This window comes from Borostomias antarcticus (assembly GCF_949987555.1).
Source record: "Borostomias antarcticus genome assembly, chromosome: 23".
NCBI classification, from domain to species: domain Eukaryota; kingdom Metazoa; phylum Chordata; class Actinopteri; order Stomiiformes; family Stomiidae; genus Borostomias; species Borostomias antarcticus.
This window is the reverse complement of record NC_140256.1, coordinates 355001-375000: the sequence shown is the minus strand read 5'-3', so window position 1 is coordinate 375000 and position 20000 is coordinate 355001. Positions and strand designations below refer to the sequence as shown.

Sequence of the window (20000 nt, the reverse complement as noted above, 5' to 3'; positions counted from 1 at the left end):
CAGGGATGAGTATGGGGTGTTAGACAGACAGGGATGAGTATGGGGGTGTTAGACAGGCAGGGATGAGTATGGGGTGTTAGATAGACAGGGATGAGTATGGGGTGTTAGACAGGCAGGGATGAGTATGGGGGTGTTAGCCAGGGATGAGTATGGGGGTGTTAGACAGACAGGGATGAGTATGGGGGTGTTAGACATACAGGGATGAGTATGGGGGTGTTAGCCAGGGATGAGTATGGGGGTGTTAGACAGGCAGGGATGAGTATGGGGGTGTTAGCCAGGGATGAGTATGGGGGTGTTAGACAGGCAGGGATGAGTATGGGGGTGTTAGCCAGGGATGAGTATGGGGGTGTTAGCCAGACAGGGATGAGTATGGGGGTGTTAGACAGACAGGGATGAGTATGGGGGTGTTAGCCAGGCAGGGATGAGTATGGGGGTGTTAGACAGACAGGGATGAGTATGGGGTGTTAGACAGACAGGGATGAGTATGGGGGTGTTAGACAGACAGGGATGAGTATGGGGTGTTAGACAGACAGGGATGAGTATGGGGTGTTAGACAGGCAGGGATGAGTATGGGGGTGTTAGACAGACAGGGATGAGTATGGGGTGTTAGACAGACAGGGATGAGTATGGGGTGTTAGACAGGCAGGGATGAGTATGGGGGTGTTAGCCAGGCAGGGATGAGTATGGGGTGTTAGCCAGGGATGAGTATGGGGGTGTTAGCCAGGCAGGGATGAGTATGGGGTGTTAGCCAGGGATGAGTATGGGGGTGTTAGCCAGGCAGGGATGAGTATGGGGTGTTAGCCAGGCAGGGATGAGGATATTTTTATATACATGCACGCGTTTCCCTGAGCTCTTTCTCATTGATGGTTCATGTTTCTCATTGATGGTTCATGTTTCCAGTCTTAGCAGCGTAATCCAGTACTGAACGCCGGTACTTACGTTGGTGATGGCGTCGGTGTTGGCTCCGCCCACACAGAGCTGTCTGACCACCTCCAGACCGCCGTTGTTCGCCGCCAGGTGGAGCGGCGTCTTTCCAAACTGCACGACAAGCAGAACATCACACCACCAGCCCTCAACACCAACCAGCCCTCAACACCAACCAGCCCTCAACACTAACCAGCCCTCAACACCCACCAGCCCTCAACACCCACCAGCCCTCAACACCCACCAGCCCTCAACACCCACCAGCCCTCAACACCCACCAGCCCTCAACATCAAGCAGCCCTCAACACCCACCAGCCCTCAACACCAACCAGCCCTCAACACCCACCAGCCCTCAACACCCACCAGCCTTCAACCAGCCCTCAACACCCACAAGCCCTCAACACCCACCAGCCCTCAACACCCACCAGCCCTCAACACCACCAGCCCTCAACACCACCAGCCCTCAACACCCACCAGCCCTCAACACCCACCAGCACCCACCAGCCCTCAACACCCACCAGCCCTCAACACCCACCAGCCCTCAACACCCACCAGCCCTCAACACCTACCAGCCCTCAACACCCACCAGCCCTCAACACCCACCAGCCCTCAACACCCACCAGCCCTCAACCAGCCCTCAACACCCACCAGCCCTCAACACCCACCAGCCCTCAACACCAACCAGCCCTCAACACCCACCAGCCCTCAACACCCACCAGCCCTCAACCAGCCCTCAACACCAACCAGCCCTCAACACCCACCAGCCCTCAACACCAACCAGGGTAGTCTGGTTCTTGGTTCTGTTAGGGTAGTCTGGTTCTTGGTTCTGTTAGGGTAGTCTGGTTCTTGGTTCTATTAGGGTAGTCTGGTTCTTGGTTCTGTTAGGGTACCCTGGTTCTGTGTTGCTCTACCTTGTTGGGGATGTCCAGGTTGGCTGTGGCCGTGCACAGCGCCATGACGACGGGCAGGTTGCCGTCCTTGGCGGCGATGTGCAGCGGCGTGTTGCCATGGCGATCCTGGTGGTCCACGCAGCCCTGGTGACTGATCAGGCAGCGGACCACCTCCCCCTGACTCCGCCTCACCGCCAGGTGGAGCGCCGTGTGGCCGTCCTGACACACACACACACACACACACACACCACATACACACACACACACACACACACAGACACACACACACACACACACACACACAGACACACACACCACATACATACACACACACACACACACACGCACACATACACATAGACGCACACGCACACAGACACACACACACAATAAATAATTACCGTTACCATTAACCTGACTCTAACCGTAACTGACCCTCGCCCGAGCCTCACCTTGTCGGTGGCCTGCAGGTCGGCCCCGTGCTGGACCAGACAGTCCACGATGTCTGTGAACCCGCGAGCGGAGGCGGTCAGCAGGGCGCTCTCGCCCTCGCGGTTCTGGGCGTCGACCTGGCAGCCCGCCTGGCACAGCGCCCGAGCCACCGCCCCGTAGCCGTGCCACGCCGCGCAGTGCAGCGCCGTCTCCTGCTCCTGAGGGACCGACCGCACCGGGCAGAACTTCAGAACTGGGCCTTTATTAACATTCATTAACAGCTAATAAGGTCCTTACAAGATGTTTACTCACATTCATATGTGTTAATACCACATTTATAAGTGTTAATAAATACTCCGCTGGTTGAAGCATCACTCTCCATACCGAACTTCAATCACACACACTGGTGGGTTGGTGGGTGTTCCAAGTGACCTGTACAGGACATGTGTGTATATTTGTGTGTGTGTAGCTGTGTGTGTGTGTGTGTGTGTGTGTGTGTGTAGCTGTGTGTGTGTATAGGTGTGGTGTATGTGTGTGTATAGGTGTGTGTGTGTGTGAGTGTGTGTGTGTGTGTGTGTGTGTGTGTGTGTATAGGTGTGTATAGGTGTGTGTGTGTATTAGGTACATACCCTGTCTATCAGGGCGTGTGTGTGTGTGTGTGTGTGTGTACCTGTGTGTGTGTGTAGGTGTGTATAGCTGTGTGTGTAGGTGTGTGTGTGTAGGTGTGTATAGCTGTGTGTGTGTGTAGGTGTGTATAGCTGTGTGTGTGTATGTATAGCTGTGTGTGTGTGTGTGTGTGTTAGGTACGTACCCTGTCTGCCAGGTCGTGTGTGTGTGTGTGTGTAGCTGTGTGTGTGTGTAGGTGTGTGTGTATGTATAGCTGTGTGTGTGTGTGTGTGTGTGTTAGGTACGTACCCTGTCTGCCAGGTCGTGTGTGTGTGTGTACAGCTGTGTGTGTGTGTAGGTGTGTGTGTGTGTATAGCTGTGTGTGTGTGTAGGTGTGTGTGTGTGTGTGTGTGTGTGTGTGTGTGTGTTAGGTACGTACCCTGTCTGCCAGGTCAGGGTTGGCCTGAATACTGCAGAGATACTGGACCACGTCCACGTTGCCATAGCGAGCCGCCACATGAAGGGCTGTCTCTCCACACTGCAGAGACACACACACACACACACACACACACACACACACACCCACACACACACACACACACACACACACACACACACACACAAATTCATAAAACACACAATCAATACATAACAAAGATGATATGACTACTTCAAGTCAGCTAAAAACAGTCGACTCCCTTTGGATTCAGGACTGAGGAAGACAACGTCTGAGACCAGGAGAGACCAGGAGAGACCAGGAGAGACCAGGAGAAACCAGGAGAGACCAGGAGAGACCACACATGCTCAGTCAAGACCAGGAGAGACCACACATGCTCAGTCAAGACCAGGAGAGACCACACATGCTGAGTCAAGACCAGGAGAGACCACACATGCTCAGTCAAGACCAGGAGAGACCACACATGCTCAGTCAAGACCAGGAGAAACCAGGAGAGACCACACATGCTCAGTCAAGACCAGGAGAAACCACACGTGTGTGTGTATAGGGGTGTGTGTGTGTGTGTGTATAGGGGGGTGTGTGTGTGTGTGCATGTGTGTGTGTATAGGGGTGTGTTTGTGTGTGTGTATACAAGTGTGTGTGTGTGTGTGTGTAAGTGTGTGTGTGTATAGGGGTGTGTGTGTGTGTGTGTATAGGGGTGTGTGTGTGGGAGTGTGTATACAGGTGTGTGTGTGTGTATACGGGTGTGTGTGTGTGTATACGTGTGTGTGTGTGTGTGTGTGTATACGGGTGTGTGTGTGTGTGTGTGTGTAAACGGGTGTGTGTGTGTGTGTGTGTGTATACGGGTGTGTGTGTGTGTAAAGGTGAGTCACCTTGTCCTGGATGTCCAGAGGACACTTCCTCTCATGCAGGAAGGCCAGCGTGTCCACATGTCCGTGTCGGGCGGCGTAGTAGATGGCGTTGGCTCCAGACTGGCGGAACAACACCGTCACATAGGGGTCAGGGTCAGGGGTCAGGGTTAGTGTCAGGGGTCAGGGTCAGGGTTAGACAGCTGCTGCTTCACGCTCAACAACACTTCATCACCTGGCCTCAAACATAAACTATGAATTCATCCTTGAAATACTTGAGCAAAATAGCTAAAAACTATTTTCAACAAGCATTTGAAAATTCTGGAGTCCCAAAAATAAATAGAGAAGAGAAGTTGAGAGAGACGGGGAGGAGCCTCTCAACACAGAGGAGTTGAGTGAGAGGGAGGAGCCTCTCAACACAGAGGAGTTGAGTGAGAGGGAGGAGCCTCTCAACACAGAGGAGTTGAGTGAGAGGGAGGAGCCTCTCAACACAGAGGAGTTGAGTGAGAGGGAGGAGCCTCTCAACACAGAGGAGTTGAAGGAGAGGGAGGAGCCTCTCAACACAGAGGAGTTGAGTGAGAGGGAGGAGCCTCTCAACACAGAGGAGTTGAGGGAGAGGGAGGAGCCTGAGTGAGAGGGAGGAGCCTCTCAACACAGAGGAGTTGAAGGAGAGGGAGGAGCCTCTCAACACAGAAGCACTCCAGATTAGGACGTGCAGAAGTGTTAAGATGAAAACACACCTTTCATTGACCTGAACACCTACACACCTTTCATTGACCTGAACACCTACACACCTTTCATTGACCTGAACACCTACACACCTTTCATTGACCTGAACATCTACACACCTTTCACTGACCTGAACATCTACACACCTTTCACTGACCTGAACACTTACACACCTTTCATTGACCTGAACATCTACACACCTTGTCGTAGACCTGAACACCTACACACCTTTCATTGACCTGAACATCTACACACCTTGTCGTAGGCCTGAACACCTACACACCTGAACATCTACACACCTTGTCGTAGGCCTGAACACCTACACACCTGAACACCTACACACCTTGTCGTAGACCTGAACACACACCTTGTCGTAGGCCTGGATCTCCGCTCCTTTCCTCATGAGCACGTCGATGATCTGGATGTTTCCTCCTCCAGCAGCGATCAGGAGAGGAGGAGTCCCGTGCTAGAACACACACACACACACACACACACACACACACACACAACACACACACACACACACACACACACACACACACACACACACACACACACACACACACACACACACACTTTGGTGATGACTCATAGTTGTGTTAATTGCTACATGGGCGTCTCTACGGGGAGATTTAATTAAAGGTTGCTGACATGAGGAGGCTCAGTCACGCTGGAGGAGCTGTGAGGGACACAAGCCTGAGACCAGGGGGGTCTGCCCTTAACTAGGGGGGTCTGTCTTTAACTAGGGGGTCTGCCTCTAACTAGGGGGTCTGCCTCTAACTAGGGGGTCTGCCCTTAACTAGGGGGTCTGCCTGAGACCAGGGGGTCTGCCTTTAACTAGGGGGTCTGCCTTTAACTAGGGGGTCTGCCCTTAACTAGGGGGTCTGCCTGAGACCAGGGGGTCTGCCTTTAACTAGGGGTCTGTCCTTAACTAGGGGGTCTGCCTGAGACCAGGGGGTCTGCCTTTAACTAGGGGGTCTGCCTTTAACTAGGGGGTCTGCCCTTAACTAGGGGGTCTGCCTGAGACCAGGGGGTCTGCCTTTAACTAGGGGGTCTGCCTTTAACTAGGGGGTCTGCCTGAGACCAGGGGGTCTGCCCTTAACTAGGGGGTCTGCCTGAGACCAGGGGGTCTGCCTTTAACTAGGGGGTCTGCCCTTAACTAGGGGGTCTGCCTTTAACTAGGGGGTCTGTCCTTAACTAGGGGGTCTGCCTTTAACTAGGGGGTCTGCCCTTAACTAGGGGGTCTGCCTTTAACTAGGGGGTCTGCCTTTAACTAGGGGGTCTGCCTTTAACTAGGGGGTCTGCCCTTAACTAGGGGGTCTGCCTGAGACCAGGGGGTCTGCCTTTAACTAGGGGGTCTGCCTTTAACTAGGGGGTCTGCCTTTAACTAGGGGGTCTGTCCTTAACTAGGGGGTCTGTCTGAGACCAGGGGGTCTGCCTTTAACTAGGGGGTCTGTCTGAGACCAGGGGGTCTGCCTTTAACTAGGGGGTCTGCCTGAGACCAGGGGGTCTGCCTTTAACTAGGGGGTCTGTCCTTAACTAGGGGGTCTGCCTTTAACTAGGGGGTCTGCCTTTAACTAGGGGGTCTGCCTTTAACTAGGGGGTCTGTCCTTAACTAGGGGGTCTGCCTTAGCTCAGGGGGGTTTGGCTGAGGCAGTGTGTGTGTGTGTGTGTGTGTGTGTGTGTGTGTGTGTGTGTACCTTGTTGGGCTGGTTGACATCGTAGCTGGTCAGGGAGCCCAGCAAGTGTTGCAGTCCCGGCACGTTGTCATCGTTGATGGCATGAATGATGGCCTTCATCACAAAGGAGTCTTCCTCATCCTGCCAAAACAGCAACACCCGAATGAGCCATTAAATGACCGAACAAACAAATGATTGCTTCATTACCTCCGCCCAGAGCACGTCGGTCGCGTGTGTGGTGTTAGTTAGTTGGTTAGTTAGTTATAGGGTTGCAAAGGGGCGGAGATTTTTTTTTTTAGCCTATAACAGCTATTTTTCAACTTTTTTTTTATTTTATATACTTATTTTAGGATTGTATCCCATTTTCATCCAATTTGGTAGCCAATTGACCCAGACCTAGGGTCCAGTTACCCCCTACTAACTGTTGAGGATTCGTCACACAACCCAGCCGGTCAGCAATGTGAAAGGGAGAGACGACTCCTTGACTCTCAGCTCACAACCGTAATCCCAACACCATGGGTGTCCAACAGGTTTGCTGTTGTGTGACGAACTCTCAAGCCAAGATCAAACTAACCACCCTCAGGGAGCGGTGGCAGACATGCAGGCAAACATTTCTCATACAAATTTTAATTTTTAATTCACATTTTTATTAGAAATCTTTGCCTGCATGTCTGCTATGACAAAACAGAGCGGTCTGAGAAGCTGGACCAGGCCCGGTCTGAGAAGCTGGACCAGGCCCGGTCTGAGAAGCTGGACCAGGCCGGTCTGAGAAGCTGGACCAGGCCGGTCTGAGAAGCTGGACCAGGCCCGGTCTGAGAAGCTGGACCAGGCCCGGTCTGAGAAGCTGGACCAGGCCCGGTCTGAGAAGCTGGACCAGGCCCGGTCTGAGAAGCTGGACCAGGCCGGTCTGAGAAGCTGGACCAGGCCGGTCTGAGAAGCTGGACCAGGCCGGTCTGAGAAGCTGGACCAGGCCCGGTCTGAGAAGCTGGACCAGGCCCGGTCTGAAAGTCACCTGACTGGAACCTGAAGGTTAAGCAGAGCCGGCCGGTGCTCAGGTTCAACACTGGCACGCCGGGAAGCTGCGCTACATGGTGCTACGCTGGTTACTGAGCACTGATACGTTCCAGTGTGCCCGTGTTCAGCTCAGACTGCACACCAGGGTCCTATCCCACTGAACACCTTCCATATCTTTATACAGTCCTTGTGCTATACTTGTTTATACAGTCCTTGTGCTATACTTGTTTATACAGTCCTTGTGCTGTACTTGTTTATACAGTCCTTGTGCTATACTTGTTTTAACCTGCAGGGGAGCTGTTGCTCTAGTAGTGCGGTGCTCTATAACATGCTCTCAGCTGGAATGAGGAAGTGACCTGCATGTGAGTTTTAGATAAGTAAACAGACTTCGGAGGCGCACTGTTGGCTTTGCAAATCAGCCTTCCCCCTGCAGCGACAGCGCTGGAGTTCAGGTAAACAGAGCAGCATCGCTCCAGGGTGACATGGAAACACACATTCAGATCACATGACTCTTACTGAGCCAGTCTGAGCATGTTGGATAGATCAGAGCACGCCTGGCCAGGTCACACCAGGTCACACCAGGTCACACCAGGTCACACCAGGTCATACCAGGTCATACCAGGTCATACCAGGTCATACCAGGTCACACCAGGTCATACCAGGTCACACCAGGTCACACCAGGTCATACCAGGTCATACCAGGTCATACCAGGTCATACCAGGTCACACCAGGTCACACCAGGTCATACCAGGTCATACCAGGTCATACCAGGTCATACCAGGTCACACCAGGTCATACCAGGTCACACCAGGTCATACCAGGTCATACCAGGTCATACCAGGTCATACCAGGTCATACCAGGTCACACCAGGTCACACCAGGTCATACCAGGTCATACCAGGTCATACCAGGTCATACCAGGTCATACCAGGTCACACCAGGTCATACCAGGTCACACCAGGTCACACCAGGTCACACCAGGTCATACAGGTCATACCAGGTCACACCAGGTCACACCAGGCCATACCAGGTCATACCAGGTCATACCAGGTCATACCAGGTCATACCAGGTCATACCAGGTCATACCAGGTCATACCAGGTCATACATGTCCAGCTGTGATGAGGTTAGTCACGCCCTTAGGCGGGTGATCAGCTGATCTCTCCGTGATCGTAGACGGGAGCGCTGAGGCTCGGCCTTCAGACGGTGTTGCTGAACGGTGAACGCAGCCTCGCGGCGCCAAGCTTCACACCACCGTGCTTCTGGGATCCACGCTTGCTCTCTTACAGGACGGCTGGTTTAAGGTGTGGCTGTAATGTTGATTGAGTGCTTTTAGAGCCCTTTCCTGAGTGAGGTGCAGACCGGGGTGTGTGTGGGCGGGGTGTGTGTGTGTGTGGGCGGGGCAGTCTTACCAGTGTGTCATCACTGCGCGCCACGCTGATGTTGCTGCGCGACAGGAAGGAGCGGGACAGCCGGTTACACAGAGAGATCAGACGGACGGATTGCTGGAATGAGAGCAGAGAGACGGACGTGAGGGTTAGGGTTAGGGTTAGGGTTAGGGTTAGAGCGTGAGGGACGTGAGGGACGTGCAGCTCAGATGTTCTCCTGTTGGTGCCAGGATGTCAGGAAGTCATACGGACTCCGTCAAGTGCGGCGAAACTCTTTTGTATTTTTGGACATGAAACACTGTTGGTAAAGTGACTGTAGTCCATCGGCTCTTATCATCACATGTTTTTTAGGATGTGAACTGAAAAAAAAGAATCCTTTGATAATCTGCTGAGCCTTAAAGACCAGACAGGCTGCATGTACGGGCTGGCCTTTCCAAGGTCATATCAATCACTATCATTGTGTAAAAGTGTCTGTATTTGAACTTCAACATCTAATTTTGGTAGACTTTCGCAATAAGAATCTATAGGGACACCTGCATTTTTGAAGCAGTTGTACTACAGTATTATAAGAACAGTTTTACCATGTTTTTGAAGCAGTTGTACTACAGTATTATAAGAACAGTTTTACCATGTTTTTGAAGCAGTTGTACTACAGTATTATAAGAACAGTTTTACCATGTTTTTGAAGCAGTTGTACTACAGTATTATAAGAACAGTTTGACCATATTTTAGAAAGCCTGTGATGATCACCTTCCATTTCCTTCGGGCTGCAAACCTCTTGAACTTCTCCATGTTGACGGCCGACTCCTTCCTGCACAGCGCCTGCTGAGTGTCCTTCGGCTGGAACACAGGAAAACACTTCTTTAACATGGGTTGTGTCCATAAAGCCATGGTATGCAAACGACCATGCTCCAATTAACTGTCCCATCTGGGAGTTTAAAAAAAGAGGAAACTTTGCGTTTAGAGGGCAAAGAAAAGTGATTATCCTACAGAGCCATTCAGGTCCAAATTAGGTTTGTTGCTTCAATAATATTAAATCAGGAAATGATGCAGCAACTGTGCCACCTACAGCTGGACGAAATTGATGACTGTGTTAGTTTTAATTAACTTAATGCTTAACTGTCTTAATGTTTGCATAATTAATTTAATTCTAATTATCTAATTAATTATCTAATCTAATTAACGCGTTAAATTGACAGCCCTAGTGGAAATTCAAGTCCTCACAATTTATGCCTGGAATTACTTACATTTCAGAAACCTTCATGAAAAAGAGAATTAACCACAGAGACTATTGATGAAATCCAGCCCATGATGCACTGGGTGAAGAGACCAACCTTGATCCAGGGATGCTGGAGACTGTCCTGGATGGTCATTCTCTTTCTGAAAAAAGCAGACAGCAAAGCCTTCTATGTGTAATATTCATTAACAAGCTGAATGAGTTTGACTGTGTTCCCTCTGAGGGACACACAACACTATTGCTACTGCTTGGAAATTGAAAGATGAAGGAAGGATGAAAAAGATAACGAATACTTCAATGAAAAGCAGCACAATAAACTGGTTGACTGTTCACTAGGGATGAGTTTGAATTTTCAAATAGGTTTGCCAGCCTCCATATTCAATAATCATGTCAGTCGCAAAAGTTTAGTGACAACCGAAATACCGGGAAATACCGGTATTATCAGATTGTTTAGTTAAACCAGTATGAATATTACTTCTGAAAAAATCGAATAACATGAATTACAAATCATCAATTTGATCTGGCTCTGAGACCGCACATGTAGGCTGATCATGCACTTACAGAGAGGAAGCCTATCAAACACCAGGGACCCATACTGAGAGAGAGAGGAAGCCTATACTGATCCATACTGTACCTCTGGGACCCCGGGCCTGAACACCGCTGAGCTGGAGGACGAGCCCAGTGGTCAGTAACAACAGCATCTGAGCGCCAGGCCAACCCATGCTAACACTGGGATAACGCCGGGCTAACGGCGGGCTAGCGCTGAGGACCAGCCAAACCCATGCTAACGGCGGGCTAGCGCTGAGGACCAGCCAAACCCATGCTAACGCTGGGCTAGCGCTGAGGACCAGCCAAACCCATGCTAACGGCGGGCTAGCGCTGAGGACCAGCCAAACCCATGCTAGCGCTGAGGACCAGCCAAACCCATGCTAACGGCGGGCTAGCGCTGAGGACCAGCCAAACCCATGCTAGCGCTGAGGACCAGCCAAACCCATGCTAACGGCGGTTGTTCCTGCAGGCGGAGCCTCCACTCACGGCAGCGCGGAGCTGGAGAGCACTCAGTCATTACTACAGCCTTATCTCTGTTATTACAACCCACAATAAATACACCACATTCAGGAATGGCTGCAATTATTAATGTGCAAAGCATGGCACTGTGCCCCCGAAGTTACAGTGCAAATGAAATAAAGGTCAAATGCAAAAAGTGGGGAAGTTCAGCAGATGAAGCCAACTTCCATTTGAACTCTGCTTCCACTTCAGTGCTCCTGAACAGAGAACAGGCCAAGATCTGAGAGGAACCAGCTACTAGAGGAACCATTAACTCCATGACAAGCAAACACATGATAAAACATAGCAAACAGACTATATATATATATATATACACAACAAATTCCCCTCTGGGGCAATAAAGGTTTCAATTCAATATACTATACTATATATATATATATATATATATATACACACTGCTTCATCCCTGACATATGCCTTTTTTTCCAAAGAGTTAATGTAGGTCTGGGGGTCTCTGGGGACCCAAAACGTGCCTTTGAAAGGTTGAGCGTTCTAGCCTCTGTTTCAGTCCTGTTCTGGACGCGCTGTTTCATGGATTTGGCTGCTCACTGCCCACTGCCCAATAACTGGGTGGTCTTATTTCAAAGTGTGTGGGTTAGTAGGCCCACCAGACACCCAAATGTAAGTGCACTGAAAAAGTGAGTTTTTCCTAATAGGTTTTTCATAAAACCATATCCCTCTGCACAGCCATGCTCCTCCATCAAGCTAGACCAGACATCCTGCTCTCTGGGCTGCCTCAGCAAAAAAGCACATGCAATGGCAACTGCTGTTACCTTGGCAACCTCAGTTAATAATACTGTGTGGTCGTGGCAGAGCAGACATGCAGTCATCTGTGCTAGCGGAGCGCAAATCAGGACCTCCATCTACATCCTCTTAAAACACGCTGCCAGGGTCAGGTCCCCGTCGTCTGGACTACTTACTGACATGAACAAAGAACGCCTTTTGAAACGTGGTGAACTACCCCATGCGTTTAGTGAGGTGTCAGATAGTCTGGCGTACTTGGGGTCTTTGATCAGGAGGCGCGAGATGAAGTCTTTGGCCAGGGCGCTGGTGTGGCTGAAGAACTCGTCGTCGAAGGTGTAGTCCACCGCCGACACGTTGGCCAGCGTCTCCTGCTTGTTGTCCCCGAGGAACGGAGACGCTCCACTCAGACTGGGGAAGATCATCAAACCACACATGAACAACCAGGCCTGGTTCAATGATCCACACACACACTGCATTCAACTGTACTTACTGACTGTACAGTATGTCTACATAATGCATTAAGGTACACATGTGCACGCACTAAAATAAAGACACACAAACAAAATACACAGAAAAATACAAAAGCACACACACACACACACACACACACACACACACAGAGACCTGGGCCACACTCTACCACTACGATGCTACAATACTCTAGCATGTACATGTAATCAGTCCAAGTGTGTGAATAGGTAACAAAGCCACCGCTTTCCTCTGCATAGTAGCTCCTCCCCCTCAACCCCCTCATAGCTCCTCCTGCTCTCAGAACCCCTCATAGCTCCTCCTGCTCTCAGAACCCCTCATAGCTCCTCCTGCTCTCAGAACCCCTCATAGCTCCTCCTGCTCTCAGAACCCCTCATAGCTCCTCCTGCTCTCAGAACCCCTCATAGCTCCTCCTGCTCTCAGAACCCCTCATAGCTGCTCCTGCTCTCAGAACCCCTCATAGCTACTCCTGCTCTCAGAACCCCTCATAGCTCCTCCTGCTCAGAACCCCCTTATTAAAATGCCAACTGAGGTAGAAGTGGGGAAGGTCAAGCATAAATCTAATGGAAATATGAATGTATGGAGCGTATTAGCTCAGCTGCTCAGAACACAAAACAACCAATTAGCTTGGTTCTCCAGGGAGCAGGTTACCCTGATCCCCCGGGAGGAACACACATCTGCAGGAGCAGAGAAACACACACACACACACACACACACACACACCCGTCTGGAGGAGCAGAGAAACACACACACACACACACACACACACACACACGTCTGGAGGAGCAGAGAATATATAGTTAGTACATGATTACAGTATGTGTTTGTATAATACATGACTACAGTATGTGTTTATATAGTTAGTCCATGATTACAGTGTGTTTATATAGTTAGTCCATGATTACAGTATGTGTTTGTATAGTACATGTTAACAGTATGGTTGTATTATTTTAGCAAATATAGTTATTATTAATAATAATAATCATAATAATAATAATACACTCCACTATCTCAACCAATAAACCAGTAATAATGATTGAGGAGGATTAGAGATTATCTGATATTGCTGGATCGGTAACCGTTGTATTTAGGAGGATTAGAGATTATCTGATATTGCTGGATCGGTAACCGTTGTATTGCGGATTAGAGATTATCTGATATTGCTGGATCGGTAACCGTTGTATTGAGGATTAGAGATTATCTGATATTGCTGGATCGGTAACCGTTGTATTTAGGAGGATTAGAGATTATCTCAAGGAAAGTAAGGGAGGAAGGAGGCATTTCTGGAGCATTCCAAAAGGACCCTGGACAAAGAAATGAATAATTTCAGTAGCAAGATGGAGAAGTTGTTTTTCCAAACAAAGCTCTTGGCGTGTGTGTGAGTGTCAGGTTACAGTAAGCAGCAGCTCTAGAATGTGGTGGGACCCGTTTGACCTGCTCTGCCTGATCGCAGGGGGGGGAGATCTAAGCATCAAGGCTGAGAGGATGTGGATGCTAAATGTGTGTGTGTGTGTGTGAGAGAGAGAGAGAGAGAGAGAGAGAGAGAGAGAGAGAGAGAGAGTGTGTGTACCCAAAGCGTGCTTGACAGCAATGATGTAGCACCCGTGTGAATGAGGCATGGAAGAGTGTGTGAACATCAGGGAGCCATCAGGTTGATTTAGTCACAGCAATAATGTGTGATGAACACCAGGGGTCTGCCAACGTGACGCAGGGACATTCAAAACCACGCCCACATTTATACAACTGTAATGGACAAAATGTGATATTTTATTACAAATATATTACTATTATGACACAGGTCAAATGTACGGTTCTCTCACTCACTCGTTCATTTTCACAAGTTAATTTTGGATACTCTCACTCTCACACATTCTCATTCTCTCTCTCACACACACTGTAGCATATGGCACACGCAAACACCACACACACACACACACAGGGGTGTTATAAATTAATCTATGAAATACTCAGCTTTGTGACATGTAAGAGACATGGTAACAATAATAAAACTATAATTTCATTCTAATCACTACTGTTTAGTGAAGACTGTAAATATGGATGTAATCATGCATGTAGCTGGGTTAGGGTTAGGACCGAGGGGTTAGGGTTAGGACCGAGGGGTTAGGGTTAGGACCGAGGGGTTAGGGTTAGGACCGAGGGGTTAGGGTTAGGACCGAGGGGTTAGGGTTAGGACCGAGGGGTTAGGGTTAGGGTTAGGACCGAGGGGTTAGGGTTAGGGTTAGGACCGAGGGGTTAGGGTTAGGACCGAGGGGTTAGGGTTAGGGTTAGGACCGAGGGGTTAGGGTTAGGACCGAGGGGTTAGGGTTAGGACCGAGGGGTTAGGGTTAGGGTTAGGACCGAGGGGTTAGGGTTAGGGTTAGGACCGAGGGGTTAGGGTTAGGACCGAGGGGTGCAGTACTTACAGTATGTATGTTATAACACCGATGCTCCTGGAGAGACGGGGAGAGATTAGACTCATTAATAAGATCAATAACAACATGATTCACAGATCAATAACATGATTCACAGATCAATAACAACATGATTCACAGATCAATAACATGATTCACACCTGTGTTCAGGCTGAACTCAGAGCTGTGCTATGGTGTTAAACACACCTGTGTTCAGGCTGAGCGCTCAGACAGCAGCAGACCAGCCAGTCTCCCACAGAGAGAAGGTATCTGGCGCTAGTTCAGTTCTACGCTGCTCCATTCATAAAGATCAGGACACAACAACATGGGGTTCACTGATCAGGACACAACAACATGGGGTTCACTGATCAGGACACAACAACATGGGGTTCACTGATCAGGACACAACAACATGGGGTTCACTGATCAGGACACAACCAGGATGGGGCTTCACTGATCAGGACACACCCAGGATGGGGTTCACTGATCAGGACACACCCAGGATGGGGCTTCACTGATCAGGACACACCCAGGATGGGGCTTCACTGATCAGGACACACCCAGGATGGGGCTTCACTGGGTCCGTTTCAGGAATAGTTGAGACAAGCATCCAGGCTTGAGCTGAATCACAGGGAAAACCATGTGAACCCTGTTCTGTCTCTCTGTGTGTGTTCATGTGAACCAGGTGAATCCTGTTCTGACTGTGTGTGTGTGTGTGTGTGTGTGTGTGTGTGTGTGTGTGTGTGTGTGTGTGTGTGTGTGTTCATGTGAAAGAGGAGTTTCTCACCACATGTCTGCCTCCAGACCCAGGGGCTCGTAGTTCACCACCTCCGGAGCTGAGGAGAGGAACACACAAGAATAATAAAAATAATAATTATAATAATAATTATAACAAGAATAAAAATAATAATAATAATAATAACAAGAATAATAACAACAACACAACACGTTACCTCCCTCAGAGCACACGGCCCTGGTTCATCTATAGTCACACAACCCTGGTTCATCTATAGTCACACAGCCCTGGTTCATCTATAGTCACACAGCCCTGGTTCATCTATAGTCACACAACCCTGGTTCATCTATAGTCACACAACCCTGGTTCATCTATAGTCACACAACCCTGGTTCATCTATAGTCACACAGCCCTGGTTCATCTATAGTCACACAGCCCTGGTTCATCTATAGCCACACAGCCCTGGTTCATCTATAGTCACACAACCCTGGTTCATCTATAGTCACACAGCCCTGGTTCATCTATAGTCACACAACCCTGGTTCATCTATAGTCACACAACCCTGGTTCATCTATAGTCACACAACCCTGGTTCATCTATAGCCACACCGCCCTGGTTCATCTATAGTCACACCGCCCTGGTTCATCTATAGCCACACCGCCCTGGTTCATCTATAGTCACACAACCCTGGTTCATCTATAGTCACACAACCCTGGTTCATCTATAGTCACAGCAGCCCTGGTTCATCTATAGTCACACAACCCTGGTTCATCTATAGTCACACAACCCTGGTTCATCTATAGTCACAGCAGCCCTGGTTCATCTAGTCACACAGCCCTGGTTCATCTATAGTCACACCGCCCTGGTGTATCTATACTGCATCTATAATGCTTTTAATGTCTCATGTAAAGCACCTTGAATTGCCCTGCGGCTGAAATGTGCTATGCAAATAAACAGGCCTTGCCTTGCCTATACAGTCCCACAGCCCTGGTTCACCTGTACAGTCATCTATTCACAAACAATCTGCTATCACACATATATACGTATACATGGGTAGTGTTGTGGGTACTAGTGGGTAGTGTTGTGGGTACTAGTGGGTAGTGTTGTGGGTATTAGTGGGTATCTGGGTATTAGTGGGTATCTGGGTATTAGTGGATATCTGGGTATTAGTGGATATCTGGGTATTAGTGGGTATCTGGGTATTAGTGAGTATTAGTGGGTAGCTGGGTATCAGTGGGTATCTGGGTATTAGTGAGTATTAGTGGGTATTAGTGAGTATCTGGGTATTAGTGGGTATTAGTGGGTATTAGTGGGAATCTGGGTATTAGTGGGTATTAGTGAATATTAGTGGGTATCTGGGTATTAGTGGGTATCTGGGTATTAGTGAGTATTAGTGGGTATAAGTGGGTATTAGTGAGTATCTGGGTATTAGTGGGTATTAGTGGGAATCTGGGTATTAGTGGGTATTAGTGAATATTAGTGGGTATCTGGGTATTAGTGGGTATCTACAGGGACAGAGAGGTGTGAAGCAGACAAGGGGGGGAGAGAGCTCTCTCCTCTGTCTCGTCTGTCTCGTCTGTCTCCATCTCATCTCTCGCCTGTGTCCTCTGTCTCCATCTCCTCTGTCTCGTCTGTCTCCTCTGTCTCCATCTCCTCTGTCTCGTCTGTCTCCTCTGTCTCCATCTTGCCTGTCTTGCCTGCTCCCTGTGGCACAGTTGGCAGCTGCTCAAACCACACAGGGTGGCGCGCCAAGGGGGCGGGGCCTGGTGTGAGCGTGGGAGCGTGGGGGTGAGTGAAAACATGCCTTCTGTGTTTACTGGTGGAAATGAGCTGGAGGATTTAGTGAGGTCATGAGGTCATGTGCGTCTGGCATAACGTGTGAATACACCTATGCATGTGTTGATATATGCTTTATGCATTGATATCAAACCCTAACCCCCACAATGTACATATACAGAAGCATGTGTCAACACATACAGATGGCAGAAGACCAACTGTGGTGCACCTGACAAGGACAAGCGTACAGTAGACTGACCTACGAACTCTGGCGTGCCGAAAATATTTTTGAAATCGTTGCCAAAATCAATCTTGTGGGCGAGGCCGAAGTCAATCAGCTTGATGCGAGGATGAGGCTCCTTCCTGTCCAACAGCATGATGTTCTCTGGCTGGAGAGAGAGAGAGAGAGAGAGAGAGAGAGAGAGAGGGAGAGAGAGAGGGGGAGAGAGGGAGAGAGAGAGGGGGAGAGAGAGAGAGATAGAGAGAGAGAGGGAGAGAGAGGGAGAGGGAGGGAGAGAGAGAGAGAGGAAGAGAGAGAGAGAGAGGGGGAGAGGGAGAGAGAGGGAGGGAGAGAGGGAGAGAGAGAGAGAGAGAGGGAGAGAGGGAGAGAGAGAGAGAGAGAGAGAGAGAGAGAGAGAGAGAGAGAGAGGGAAAGAGAGAGGGGGAGAGAGGGAGAGAGAGAGGGGGAGAGAGAGAGAGAGAGAGAGATAGAGAGAGAGAGGGAGAGAGAGGGAGAGGGAGGGAGAGGGAGGGAGAGGGAGGGAGAGGGAGAGAGGGAGAGAGGGAGAGGAAGAGGGAGAGAGGGAGAGAGAGAGAGAGAGAGAGAGATAGAGAGAGAGAGGGAGAGAGAGGGAGAGGGAGGGAGAGGGAGGGAGAGGGAGGGAGAGGGAGAGAGGGAGAGAGGGAGAGGAAGAGGGAGAGAGGGAGAGAGAGGGAGATGGAGGGAGAGGGAGGGAGAGAGGGAGAGAGGGAGAGAGGGAGAGAGGGAGAGGAAGAGGGAGAGAGGGAGAGGAAGAGAGAGAGGGAGAGAGAGGGAGAGGGAGGGAGAGGGAGAGAGGGGAGAGAGAGAGAGAGAGGGAGAGGGAGGGAGAGGAAGAGGGAGAGAGGGAGATGAACACATGGAAGGACAGAGAGAGAACAAGAGGGTGGTGGGAGAGAAAGAGAGAATAATGTAATTTCCTCATTACAATCAATAATTCAATTAAATAATTTGCTCTTTTTCCTAATTCAATAATAAATATATTTAATTATAATTAAATATGCCATCAATCTGCTTTTACTGCCACCACAAAACTGTTACAACATTCATAACAGTACAGTACACAGTACAGTACCATCAATTTAAATAGTTTCAACACTCATACCAGTACAGCACAGAGAAGGAGAGGGGTGAGAGAAGAGAAGGATGAGAGGAGGGAGGGATTAGAGAGGGATGAGTGGACAGAGGGATTAGAGAATGAGTGGAAAGGCTGTCACACATGGAAATCACATGCAAAGATGAGTCAAACCTCTCTAGGAAGAGAGAGAGAGAGAGGCGGAGAGAGAGAGAGAAAGAGAGAGAGAGAGAGAGAAAGAAAGAGAGACAGAGAGAGAGAGAGAGAGAGAAAGACAGAGAGAGAGAGAGAGAGAGAGAGAGAAAGACAGAGTGAGAGAGAGAGAGAAAGAGAGACAGAGAGAGAGAGAGAGAGAGAGAGAGAGAGAGAGAGAGAGAGAGAAAGAGAGAGACGGAGACAGAAAGAGAGAGACAGAGAGAGAGAGAGAGAGAGAGAGACGGAGAGAGAGAGAGAAAGAGAGAGACGGAGACAGAAAGAGAGAGACAGAGAGAGAGAGAGAGAGAGAGAGAGACGGAGAGAAAGCGAGACAGAGAAAGAAAGATCAAAAGAGAGAGAGAGAAAGAGTAATTGTACAGTAGGCCTATTCATTCTATAACCACACAGTTATCTGTCTTGATCCCATTTTGCATTCACCTTCAAGCCTTCTATAACAATAAGAGGCCATTAGTAAACAAGCTCATCCTTTAACTAACCCGAGTCACTTCCTCACTAGCAGTCTCAACTAAAGCTGTCTGACCCCCAGACAGGCGTGGGATTCACTCGGCCTGCTGGAAACTCTCATTGATTTGTTTGTGCAGAGCTAATCATTTCAACAAGACTGTGTATTTCCTGGCCTGAATCTTGCTGACAGTTTGAAGAGGTCACAGAGTCGATGGTAGCACTCAGATGGGATTATCCACAGTTCAGAAGCAGAGAGACAGGTGACGTTAGGATATTAAAGGTATACTTAGTAGGATTTTCGTAGAGTCATACAAAAATAATCCCTCTCAATGATCATTTGGGTCTCACTAGAATGTGTGATGGTGTGTTTATCTGCAGAGGCCCCTCTGTTTGACTGTATTTTGTTGTTGTTCATTCTTTGGGACGTTTCTGGGCGTCACCCTTTGGGCTGTGGGGGTGGAGTTGGGGAGAGGTGGGGTGGGGAGTTGGGGTGGGGAGTTGGGGGGAGTTGGGGTGGGGAGTTGGGGGGAGGTGGGGAGTTGGGGGAGGTGGGGTGGGAAGTTGGGGGGAGGTGAGGT

At 49.5% G+C, this 20000-nt stretch overlaps 1 protein-coding gene across 1 annotated transcript in view; it reads right to left on the bottom strand.

The window, feature by feature from the left end:
- dapk1 (death-associated protein kinase 1) overlaps positions 1-20000 on the bottom strand; it is a 60152-nt gene that overhangs the window by 15085 nt on the left and 25067 nt on the right. The window contains exons 5-18 of the mRNA XM_084456925.1: positions 17688-17817; positions 15704-15752; positions 14929-14955; positions 12272-12424; positions 10302-10347; positions 9718-9807; positions 8992-9084; positions 6587-6706; positions 5254-5352; positions 4182-4280; positions 3292-3390; positions 2267-2464; positions 1836-2033; positions 940-1038 (exon numbers count right to left, since the gene is read on the bottom strand). Of these exons, the coding sequence (XP_084313051.1) occupies positions 940-1038; positions 1836-2033; positions 2267-2464; positions 3292-3390; positions 4182-4280; positions 5254-5352; positions 6587-6706; positions 8992-9084; positions 9718-9807; positions 10302-10347; positions 12272-12424; positions 14929-14955; positions 15704-15752; positions 17688-17817 (1500 nt within the window). The remainder of the gene's footprint in view (positions 1-939; positions 1039-1835; positions 2034-2266; positions 2465-3291; positions 3391-4181; positions 4281-5253; positions 5353-6586; positions 6707-8991; positions 9085-9717; positions 9808-10301; positions 10348-12271; positions 12425-14928; positions 14956-15703; positions 15753-17687; positions 17818-20000) is intronic.